This window comes from Bos grunniens, chromosome 2 (assembly GCF_055505025.1).
Source record: "Bos grunniens cultivar Pamir isolate PY7600 chromosome 2, Bosgru_T2T1.0, whole genome shotgun sequence".
NCBI classification, from domain to species: Eukaryota; Metazoa; Chordata; class Mammalia; order Artiodactyla; family Bovidae; genus Bos; species Bos grunniens.
The window spans coordinates 12,011,759-12,024,472 of NC_141166.1; the positions used below are offsets into that span (position 1 = coordinate 12,011,759).

General features: G+C 42.5%; 1 protein-coding gene across 29 annotated transcripts in view; it reads left to right on the forward strand.

The window, feature by feature from the left end:
• Positions 1 to 12,714, forward strand: part of PHACTR4 (phosphatase and actin regulator 4) — a 113,428-nt gene that overhangs the window by 21,993 nt on the left and 78,721 nt on the right. For 14 of the 29 annotated variants that reach the window (XM_086331372.1, XM_086331305.1, XM_086331304.1 and 11 more), the window contains 2 exons: positions 5,235 to 5,339; positions 7,277 to 7,330. In XM_086331372.1, coding sequence (XP_086187498.1) covers positions 7,315 to 7,330 — 16 coding nt within the window. In that variant the 5' untranslated portion in view covers positions 5,235 to 5,339; positions 7,277 to 7,314. Of the gene's footprint in view, positions 1 to 5,234; positions 5,354 to 7,276; positions 7,331 to 12,714 lie in introns of all 29 variants that reach the window. The other 15 variants (XM_086331294.1, XM_086331348.1, XM_086331480.1 and 12 more) reach the window with 2 other exon arrangements.

Genomic DNA, 12,714 nt, shown 5'->3' on the forward strand with positions numbered 1-12,714 from the left:
TGATGACCTAGATCTTTAACTCTGCAGAACTCAGAGTTTCAGGGATCCCAGGTAGGTCTTGGGGTTTGATAATAAACAAGGTATGGTATTTCAGCCACTGCCCCCCCCTCCACCATTTCCCACATCCATCTATTTTCCCTGTTTTGAAAATATAGTAACATATGAAGGTCTTTGATTTGGTGTATATATTATACTCTGGAAGATTATATTCTTCTGTCATAAAATATCTTATTGAGTTGGTGCTTCAGCTGTGGTTTCATCAGACCATTCCAATACTCTTTTAGGTTAGCAGCTTCTAGATGTTGTATGTGATAAACCAGTAAATCCCATCCCTTCTTGCACTTACTCTACTACAGAGTGGGCCCCTTGTCATGAAATGATGTTATGTGAGTTGATGCTTATTTGCTCAGTCATTCATTCGTGTCCAACTCTTTATGACCCCATGGACTGTAGCCCGCCAGGCTCCTCTGTCCTTAGGATTTCCCAGGCAAGAATACTGGAGTGGGTTGCCATTTCCTACTCCTCAGGATCTTCCCCAGCCAGGGATCAAATCCATGTCTCCTGTCCTGGCAGATGGATTCTTTACCACTGAGCCTAGGAAGCCTTGGGATGATGCTTACTGGTACATTAAACATTTCAGTAACTCTCACATACTGTTCACTGGAGGAAAGGCAAAGGTACACCCAGAAAATATCCCTGTTTCTTCCAGAGTTCAGTTCAGTCACTCAGTCGTGTCCGACTCTTTGCGACCCCATGCACTGCAGCACGCCAGGCCTCCCTGTCCATCACCAACTCCTGGAGTTCACCCAAACCCATGTCTGTCGAGTCGGTGATGCCATCCAACCATCTCATCCTCTGTTGTCCCCTTCTCCTCCTGCCCTCAATCTTTCCCAGCATCAGGGTCTTTTCAAATGAGTCAGCTCTTCGCATCAGGTAGCCAAAGTATTGGAGTTTCAGCTTCAACATCAGTCCTTCCAGTGAACACCTAGGACTGATCTCCTTTAGGATGGACTGGTTGGATCTCCTTGCAATCCAAGGGACTCTCAAGAGTCTTTCTCCAACACCACAGTTCAAAAGCATCAATTCTTTGACGCTCAGCTTTCTTTATAGTCCAACTCTCACATCCATACATGACCACTGGAAAAACCATAGCCTTGACTAGATGGACCTTTGTTGGCAAAGCTGCTGTCTAAAGCTCTGCCCATTGGGCACTGCCTTTCAGTGCCATGTCCTGATGAGACTGTAGTGCAGCCACTGTCCAGTTTTGACTTAGACTCTGTTACAGCCATCTGTGAAGAAGGGGAGAACTTTTCCGTTGTCAGCTGGCTATGAGGGCCCCCTCAGTGGCCAAAGGTATATATTAAGGCAGGGGCACTTTGCAGCAGTGGTAGATGATACGAGGGTTTGGGCTGTCTGCTCATGCGCATGACTTCTGGTCCTACTTGCGCTTGATACTGGATGTATCACCTTCACCTAAAGGCTGGATTATTGCTGGACCCAACCAACCTTACGACTTGGTATATCTCATAGAATCTAGGTCATGGTGGGTGATTCTGGATGAATGGTCAACTTGGTATCACATCATCAGGTGTTCTATATCTGCTGATTAATAAACTCTCCTGCAGAACAACTGGATTCTGAAGGCAGGGCTGGGCCTCAGCTTTGCTAGTCCCTGCCCCCACCTCACCCAGCCTGGACACAGCTTCTCATGCATTGAGAGCTCATTCTGTGCTGATCGACTCAGCAGGTAAAGAATTCACCTGCCAATGCAGGAGACATAGGTTTGACCCCTCGGTTAAGAAAATCACCTGGAGAAGGAAATAGCAACCCACTCCAGTATTTTTGCCTGGGAAATCCCATGGACAGAGGAGCCTGATGGGCTACAATCCATGGGGTCGTACAACTTAAGAGTCGGGCACAACTTAGCAACTAAACTTCCACCACCATTAATATAGTAGGTCTGTGTGATATTTTTCAGGAAGTCCATATTGTCATAGGACTGGACTATATGAGATGGTGGCAAAATTGACATAGTCCTGGAAAAGTATGGTGTAATCCATTCCATGTGAATTGGTTTTGATCCTGCTTCCTTGGGAGGAGTAAGAGAAAAAGAGTTAATCCTTCCATGTTTGTCTGCTTACTTTGCTTGTGGCTGTGTTAATCGGCTCTAGCAATGATACCGCATCTGGCATGGCAGCTGCAGTTGTGGCTACTATTAGATTTTGTGATAATCTCTTACCTTCCTGCAGGATGTGTCTGGTTCCTGCAGAACCCACATGGTAAACCCTGCATCCTGTAGGAGTACAGCACTAATATCTGTCATCTCCCCTCCCTTGCGCCTAGAATACAATATTGTCTTCTTTTGTATGTATTATCTTGGAAAGTGGGATGGGGCACCCACTTTTAGAGGCTTTCTTCCACTTGGCCTTTCCCAGTATAATAACTCTTATCCCTTAGGCCAAGGACTAACTAATTTCCAAGCGTTTCTATTTTAGTATACATTTGGGGTCCAGGGAAATGACCACCAGGAGGTCCACACACCCAGCGGGTTCATTGTGAACTGGATCTTAGGCAGGACTCGTTTATTTCCTGGTCCTCCTAAGTGCATGATACTTCCAGACTCCAGATGTTGATGTCAACCTTCCCTTAGAAAGTTAGCATTCCTGTTTATGCAGTTCACAATTGCCTGAGTAAACCACCATAGACAGAGCTGACAGCATTATTTGTGTGCTGGGTACTCCTGGATTGAGAATGGTCAAGAGAAACTGCCCATCAGAAGTGCCATAGCACTCCTAGCCTGAGCAGGGAAAGGATGGCCAGGTGGGGCCAGAGGGAGGGGCCAAGAGACCCCTCCTGGAAAGAAAGGAAGAGGTGGACTGAGTGTGAACTGAGGCTTCAAGCACATGCTTCATTTTCACTATCAGATTTCACTATGGAACTGAAATTCAGAGATAAAATTATTAAGGATTTTAAGATAGTGACAAAGTGTGTTAGTCGCTCAGTCGTGTCCAACTCTTTGAGACCCCATGGACTGTAGCCCAGCAGGCTGCTCTGTTCATGAGATTCTCCAGGCAAGCCATACCCTTCTCCAGAGCATCTTCCCAACTCAGGGATCAAACCTGGGTCTCCTGCATTGCAGGCAGATTCTTTATCATCTGAGCTACAGGGAAGATCCGAAGTCACTCAGTCATGTCTGACTCTTTGCAACCCCACGGACTATACAGTCCATGGAATTCTTGAAGCCACAATACTGGAGACTGCAGAGCGTTAAACTTCAAATGCAGAAACCTTCTTAGTGGAGTCCATGAGACCTATAGCATATGGGTCTCTTAGGCCATTGGAGAAGGGAATGGCAACCGCCTCCAGTATTCTTGCCTGGAGAATCCCATGGACAGAGGAGCCTGACGGGCTACAATCTGTGGGGTCACAAAGAGTTGGACACAACTGAGCGACTAACACTACTCTTAGGCCATAGGTTTCTTAGGGAATTTTTATACTTGCTTTGGTGTTACAAGTTCTTTTCTCTTGGGTCATAGGGGTCAGAATCCGAAACTGGTTCAGGTTCAGCAATAGGGCACTGATTCTGATTTTTCTTTTTTTAATTGAGGCAACTGCCCTCAGCATCCTTATCTTCCATCCCTGATTTCTTTTGATGTGACAGATAGAGAAGTGCTTTTATTAACTGCTAGTCTATTTTGCTTCTAGTGATGTCAGGCTTTATTAACTATCTCCATAAGTCTGTGAGTCAGATCCCTTTGACTGCCACCCTGACTTTGGTGATCCTTATAGTAATTGTGTCCATCTTCAAACATTAAGTACCATGGCCTGGTCTCCTTTGTTTTAGGATCATGTCATCACCATTGCTATCAGTGGCATTAGTTTTATACCAAACTCTTAGGGAGGACAGCTTTGAAACTTCAAGTAACATAATACTTGGATGGGTTTTCTGACCATTTCAGCAAGCCGGCTTCATTATGTGAGCCTTTTAATCCCTTCCTCCCCTGTCTGCCTGTGCGGTTTTGGCATTGCTATTTATCATGGGCCATGGCTTTTCCAGCTTTTAGGAACCATCCTAGTGGTAAGTTCATACCATATTCTGAGATTTTTGCCAGGGTGTTAGATCTTCTATCTTTGGAGAGTGATCAGGAACCTTATGTTCTGGTTCTCACATTCAAGCCCCCTCAGAATTCACATTCACTCTCACTTGGCCCCTGTTGGGTACATGTTGGCTAAGTCTTGCATCACCCTTGAGTTGTAGTTCCTTTCAGACCTTATGAGGCATAGCACATCTGGACCGGGTTATGTTGTGACCTACTATAAGTTAAAGGCCTCCTACCTAGGAGGCATGGGGGTGGCAGGTGCTGAGGAGACGTTGTTTACTGGGCAGGGTGGGAAGGTCTCTGCGTTATCTTCAGGTGAGCGGAGAGCGCCAGATCATATAGGGATGATGGGCCCCTTTTGTTGTTTTAGGGGACACTTTCACATTCGAAATTTTGGAGGGGCATCAACTCCACTATCTCCATCTCGTGTGTTAAGAGTCTCATTCTTTCCCAGTCAGGACCCTGATATTGGCATAGCATACCTCCCTTGGCCGAGAGTTAACCTTCTGTGCTGCTGGGCTACACAGCACCAGTTGATTAACTCCTGGGCCTGGTTTCTAGCTTCTTCTCTCCTGCTGCTGCCACAGAAAAGAGCTTTTGTAAATTAAAGAGCTTCTTTGTAAAAGGTCCTGTGGCCTTCATATTTGATTTTCTTATTTCTTTTTACTTACTTATTTCTTTATTTAAGGAACACCACAGGACTTTGGTAAACTCCGGGAGTTGATGATGGACAGGGAGGCCTGGCGTGCCATGATTCATGGGGTCGCAAAGAGTCGGACACGACTGAGCGACTGAACTGAACTGAACTGAACAGGACTTATGGGAGTTTAGCTCTCCAACCAGGACTTGAACCAAGGCCGTGCTGGAAAGTGAAAGTCACTCAGTCGTGTCCGACTCTTTGTGACCCCATGGACTATAGCCTGTCAGGCTCCTCTGTCCGTGGAATTCTCAGGTCAGAACACTGGAATGGGTAGTCATTCCTTTCTCCAGGGATCTTCCCAACCCAGGGATTGAACCCAGGTCTCCCGCATTGCAGGCAGATTCTTTATCAGCTGAGCTAGACCACCAGCAAATTCCCCATAGTTGACTTTCAGTTCACTGTTAATCACTCAGCTTTTTGTTGTCTTTTTCTAGAGCATCAGTTGCTGCTACTGCTGCTAAGTCACTTCAGTCGTGTCTGACTCTGTGTGACCCCATAGACGGAAGCCCACCAGGCTCCCCGTTCCTGGGATTCTCCAGGCAAGAACACTGGAGTGGGTTGCCATTTCCTTCTCCAATGCATGAACGTGAAAAGTGAAAGTGAAGTTGCTCAGTTGTATCCAACTCTTAGAGACCCCATGGACTGCAGCCTACCAGGCTTCTCTGTCCATGGGATTTTCCAGGCAAGAGTACTGGAGTGGGGTGCCATCGCCTTCTCCGAGAGGATCAGTAGAGTTTAGCAATAGCCATCAATTTAGTTCAGTGCAGTTAGTTGCTCAGTCATGTCCAATCTTTGTGATCCCATGGCCTGCAGTACACCAGGTCTCCCTGTCCATCACCAACTCCCGGAGCTTGTTTAAGCTCATGTCCATCAACCACCTGATGATGGTGGTTGATGATGCCATCCAACCACCTCATCCTCTGTTATCCCCTTCTCCTCCTGCCTTCAGTCTTTCCCAGCATCAGGGTCTTTTCAAATGAGTCAGTTCTTTGCATCAGGTGGCTGAAGTATTGGAGCTTCAGCATCAGTCCTTCCAATGAATATTCGGGGTTGATTTCCTTTAGGATTGACTGGTTTGATCTCCTTGCAGTCCAAGGGACTCTCAAGAGTCTTCTCCAACACCACAGTTCAAAAGCATTAAGTCTTTGGTGTTCAGCTTTCTTTATGGTCCAACTCTCACATCCGTACATGATTATTGGAAAAACCATAGCTTTGACTAGAGGGATCTTTGTCAGCAATTCAGTTACATTATCATTATAATTATTATTTCCCCCTTACTCTTCAGGTGTCTCATAAATCCAATCAACTAGAGCATTCTGTCCACAGATAGATCATCACTCTTCACCACTAGTGAAAGTTTAACTGGACCAGCACCTTGTGCAAGGGATTATTTCTGTTACACCTACCACTGAGTAGTCCTCAGTGCCAGCTAGTCTGTGAGTGATTCAACTCCAAAACCCTGTCACACTCCTAATTTTCTCAGATCACTGCTGGCCCCAATTGTTAGTTGTATTCACTTAAAAGCAGACTATAGATTGAAGTCTAGTATTCAAATTGTTAACTAATAAGTACTCTTGGGATCAAAGCTATGAAAGAGATAAAAAGCAAGATTGAGCAGATTTGGTCCTTGTTTTGATTAAGGGTGAGGGATGTTGAATATCTATACTTACTCAACTTTTTTCAAAACTTTTTTTGTTTTGTTTTCACATTTGAGCATTCTTAACTTACTAAACTACTTTCTACTTTCTTCAGGCAAAACCAATTCCTTCATTCTATGATATCCTCATATTCTTTCCCAGATATTTATGTGAGTTTTGTGGGGTTTATTTGTTTGTTTTTTGCATAAACGCTTCACTTTTGGACTTCCTGGTTGTGGAGTGGTTGAGAGTCTGCCTGCAAGTGCAGGGGACGGGGGTTTGATCCCTGGGCCGGGAGGATTCCATATGCCGCGAGGGTACTAAGCTTGTGCGCCACAACTACTGAGCCCATGCTCTAAAGCCTGTGCTCTGCTACAAGAGAAGCCACCGTGGTGAGAAGCCTGCACACTGCAACCAAAGAGAAACCCATGAAGCAGCCAAAAATTAAATAATTTTTAAAAAGAAACTTGGCCTTTTCCCGCTGCTCTCTATTCCTCCCTCTCTTCCTTCTCCCCCTCCTCACCCCTCCCTTTTTCTCTTTGTCCCCCTTCCTAAAAATTTTTTCTTAACTTGCCTTTTTCCCTTACGCTCTGGTAATATTCAGGATGGAGATTAGAAAGGGAACTTATTTGAGGAAACTGAGGATGTTGTATATTTTTAAATGAAAATTAGCCTTGAATGTTTTATGGTATTTTTATGTGTATGTATCTCAACTCCCTTAAACTAAATCCCAGTTTAAACTATAATCAATGTAACTTAATTGGGTTTATTTTTTAAGGAATATAAAAGGTGATGGATATTATGTTTTAAGTATATCATTTGCCTTTTTCTCTCTTTAGAAACTGTTTGTCACCTTCCTAAACTGGTTAATAGTGGCATGGAAGATCCATTTGGTAAGTATCACCTGCATTTTTCTTAGTAAATGATATTTGTGTTTTATCCTTACCTCCATTAAAGCTTTGAGAATAAAATGACTTTTTTTCATGTTTATTGTGCTAAACTCTCTATCAGTTCTCAAACTTTTTGACCTCAGCATCTGTTTATACTCTTATGTATAATTGAGGGCCCCAAAGAGTTTTGTTTGTATAACATATATCTATTTATATTTACTATATTAAAATTAAAATGGAGATGTTTTTAGAATATTAATTCATTTAAAAATAATATTAATAAACCATTCATATGTTACATAAATAAAAAATTTTAATGAAAAATAACTCCCCAAATAAAAAAGATTAACAAGAAGAGTGGCATTGTTTTATATTTTTGCAAATCTCTTTAGTGTCTAGTTTAATAGAAGACAGCTGAATTCATGTATTGGCTTCCTGCATTTAATTTATTTTGTTGTCACATACCCGGCAGAGTTTGGAGAACTGACTGTACAGTTTGGAGCTAATGAGAGTGAAAAGGCATATAACATTTTTGTATTATAAAAAATAATTCTGACATTGCTGTGAGGCACTCAGACTTTGAGATCTAGGTGCCCTAGAACGTTAGTTACTTCAAATAAAGCAAAGAACCATTTGACAAGTTAAAATAAGTTTTAAATTCTGTAACTAGCAACTAGTGACTAGCCAAGTCACTTCAGTCATATCCAACTCTTTGCAATTCTATGGACTGTAGCCCTCCAGGTTCCTCTGTCTGTAGGATTCTGTAGGCAAGAATACTGGAGTGGGTTGCCATGCCCTTCTCCAGGGGATCTTCCCCACCCAGGGATCAAACCCGTGTCTTTTAAGTTTCCTGCATTGCAAGGTGGATTCTTTACCACTGGCACCACCTAAGAGAGTATAAATCTAGATACACAAAGGTTTTATATTTACCTTTTTGACTAAAATGTCAGTCACTGTGTACTCAACTCTGTTTTCCTATTGAAAACAAAGAGAGGTACTGTCTGGGATAATTAGTGGATCATTTTGAACATTTGTGCCTTAGGGTGTTTATTGAAGCTTTATGAAAACTATTGATGTCTGTTTAGTATCCTTAAGGTTACCTCCATGCTTTAAAAAGTGTCTCTGTAGGAGAGAAATGGTATTACTACCATGCTTTATAATTCTCTAGGATGAGACACCTTAGCTGTTTTCCAGGCTTTTAAATATTAAGCCACTCAGCTTGCCTACATGTTACTGGAAATACTTTCAGAAGTTTGTGGTGTGGTCATCTAGAAAGCCCTTTGGGGGAAACGTCATAGTTCCAGTGTCATTGCCATACAGCTTCATTAGAATTCTTGAGGCATAGCTGAAATGAGCCTTCTATTCTTTTTGACTTCTCCCAGATACCGTTGAGAACTTTAAAAGTAAAGATGATGGGTAAAAACTTTAAAAGGAGCCTTTCCATTATCTTAGGTTGCAGGCAACTTTGTAGTTTTATGTATTTAATTTTAAAATATTTATTTATTTATTTGCCTGCATTGGGTCTTAGTTGCGGTGAGCAAGTCGGATCTTACTTGTGGTGCACGGGCTCAGTAGTTAGAGTGCAGATACAGTTTTTGGGGTTTAACACATTGTATATCCCTAAATTTACATTAATCACTATGCTAATGAGTATGTAAAACATTCTTGCACATTGATGAATATTATACCTCACTCCATTAAAAGTATAACAGCTAAAAAAGAAAAAAAAAACAAATCCAAACTATACACTGGGAAGACTAGTTAGGAAGTACTTTCTACTTAAAATATGCACCACTGGTAGTCCAGTGGTTAAGAATCCGGCTTCCAATGCAGGGGACTTGGATTTGATCCCTGGTCCTTGGGAACTAAGATCCTATGTGCCTGGAAGCTTACAACCAAGCCTGCACACTGCAGCTGCTGGGCCCTCGCGCACTGGAGCCCACACGCCACAACTGGAGAGGAGCCTGCCCACCACAACCAGAAACCTGAGAACTGCAACTAAGAGCCGGTACACCCAAAGATAAATAAGAAGAAAGAAATAAAAATAAAACACGCATCAGCAGAAAAAAAGCAACCAGAGACAGTTTTCCTTGATTAACCTCAGCCTGCTAGAGGCAGGTTTTGATTTGAACATTTTGTGATTCTTCACCACATGGGAAAAATCTGAATCTCATTTTATGGCAGTGTAATTTTTGAAGTGCGTGCTCAGTTAACTTCAGTCGTGTCCGACTCTTTTCAGCCCATGAACTGTTACCCAGCAGGCTCCTCTCTCCATGGGAATTCTCCAGGCAGGAATACCAGACTGGGATGCCATGTCCTCCTCCCGGGCATCTTCCCAACCCAGGGATTGAACCTGCATCTCTTATGTCTCCTGCATTGGCAGGCGGATTCTTTACCACTAGCACCGTCTGGGAAGCCCATAACTTGAAATAGTATAGTTAAAGTGTTCCAGAATAGAATAGTTTCTATTCTGTTCACACATAGTGAAGCAAAACTTCACTGTTGTGTCCGACTCTTTTGCAGCCCCATGGGCTGTGGGCTCCTCTGTCCATGGGATTTCCCTGGTGAGAATACTGGAGTGGGTTGCCGTTTCCTTCTCCAGGGGCTCTTCCCGACCCTGCACCCTCTGCATTGGCAGGTGGATTCTTTACCGCTGGGCCACCAGGGAAGCCCACAGTTACCATAGATGACTGAAATTAGGCTCTTTGGGCTCCTGGTACAATTAAGTAATCAGACCGCTGAGATTAATAGCTGTTGTCTTGTTTTGAGAAGACTGCTGTTTTAAACCTTGTCAGATCAGAATTTCTCCTCTGATTTTAATGATCCTAAATGGCTTCTTTAGGACTTTGGCTTTTTTTCACTCTGAAGTGTACATTACATGTAGCTCATCAGTGAAATTCTTAGTTTGAACAGTAGAGGGCAGTTAGTACTTTTTTCATAAATTTGTAGCTTCTGGGGCGTTATTTATGAACAATTCGGTAAATTGAGTTGATATATTAATAGTTGCCTGGTGACAAATCCTAAAGAACATGTCCATATGATAAACTAGTGTAATATAGGACAATTCCAAAGGCTTTTATGGGGAATATTTTTTTTCCCCTTGAGTGACCTCTTTACCTCACCTAATTTAAGCATATCGTAAATAGACTTTAATCTCAGTAAACTTACTATTAAACTAATTAAATTCAACTTAAAATTAAATGTAACTTAAATTTGGGCTCCCTTGGTGACTTAGCGGTAAAGACTCTGCCTGCCAATGCAGGAGACACAGGTTCGATCCCTGGGTCAGGAAGATGCCCTGGCGAAGGAAATGGCAATCCACTCCAGTATTCTTGCCAGGGAAATCCCCTCAAGAGAGGAGCCTATAGTCCATGGAGGTCACAAAAGAGTCAGACATGGCTTAGCGACTAAACAACAATAACTTAAATTTACTGCTGCTGCTGCTGCTAAGTTGCTTCAGTCGTGTCTGACTCTGTGCGACCCCATAGACAGCAGCCCACCAGGCCCCCCCGTCCCTGGGATTCTCCAGGCAAGAACACTGGAGTGGGCTGCCATTTCCTTCTTCAATGCATGAAAGTGAAAAGTGAAAGGGAAGTCACTCAGTTGTGTCCGACTCTTCGCGACCCCATGGACTGCAGCCTACCAGGCTCCTCCGTCCATGGGATTTTCCAGGCAAGAGTACTGGAGTGGGGTGCCATTGCCTTCTCCGTTAAATTTACTAGAGAATTCCAAAGGGGAAGTTGCTATGAAAGTTATACTTGGCTACTAGTCAGTTGAAATATAAATTAATATGTGCTTTTGATCACTAATATGAGAAAAGGTTTGTCTTCTGTGCTAGTGAGAGGATTTTTTCCCCCTTCTATTTTTTTATTTTTTAAATTTAATTTGGTTATATTCCCTGCATTGTACAGTATATCCTTGAGCTTATTTTTATAGAATAGTTTGTAGGGTTTTTTTAATTGCTCACAAAATGTATGTATGATAAGAATTTGGTTTACTGGTTACGGTCTACTCAGTGCCATTGACAAAGAATAAGAATTCTGAATGCAAAATGAGTTTGTTTCTAAGAAGATGGAGCCTTTAGAAGATGGTTGAGAATTTTGTTACAGTTAGATTAACTAACAGTTATGTAGATACATTGAAAAAGAATCATTTGTTGCATTCTGAAAATTAAAGTGAGAGATTTAGTGGGACAGACCTAAGGCCTCTAGGACATTTGTTACTTACATGGACAGATGTTTACACAGTTTATTATATTTTAAAATTACATTTGTTAATACCACCACTGGTCTCAGTGCAAAGTCTTTAGGTATTAGGAAGTTGGCAAGCTCACTGTAATAGGTACGTTTTCCAAAATTCAAATTTTCTCTTGAAAGCTTGGTGTACCTCACTGGCAACAAGTACTGTCAGTTTTACTTAGAGTGACAGATTCCATTCCTTTTTAAGAAAATATCTGTGCAACGTCTAAGCTTGAACAACATAGTTTTTCATGTAATCTTTCCAATAAAAATGGTATTTCATGAAAAAAATGACTAGTTTGGCTTGCAATTCAATTATACAAGTGCCTTTTGTGAAGGTGACCATTGTATTTATCATTTCATCATGCAAAGCTGTAAAAAGACATATAGAAGGCTTGAGATTTATTAAACTAATAATAGTTTTTACAAATTATCAAGGATTTTATTTCTTAAATTTCCATTATTTTTAACTATAACCGTACAGTGGTGAGGATTATGCGTCCTGCTGCAGTTTGGCGCCACTGCCTTGATCTGGTGAAGGTACCAGCGGTTTTGCTTGCCATTGCTTTTGTACCCTCAGTACAAGTGTCAGCACAGTGAAAAATGCACCTCATTCTTTACTATTGTTAAGTAGATCATTGTACCTCTTGGGTCCTAAAAGGATCTTGGGGACACCCCAGGCATCAGTGGGCCACACTTGCTTCAGATTCCTAATTTTCACAGCATCCCTTCTGTGGAAGTCATGGACAGAGTCAAGACTTAGTCCTGGAAATTGTTTTGGGCAAGGCTTCAGTCTTGGACACTTGGCAGAAGAATAATGGTCAAAGGGAATGAGCAACTCTGTGGTCTCTCCTAAGTTGATCATGACCTGCTTGCAGCTTTTGGTGCTGCTGCTGCTAAGTCGCTTCAGTCATGTCTGACTCTGTCGATCCCATAGACAGCAGCCCACCAGGCTCCTCCATCCCTGGGATTCTCCAGGCAAGAATACTGGGTTGCCATTTCCTTCTACGACCTGCAGCTTTTAGGAATAGGTTAAAGAACACTTCTGTAGGATGAAATGAGTCTTCTGATTTCATCAGGAAGCTCAGTATTTTGAGAAGAAATTCACCAGCATTTAGTCAAGACCAGCTCACCTGAGCATTATCTTCC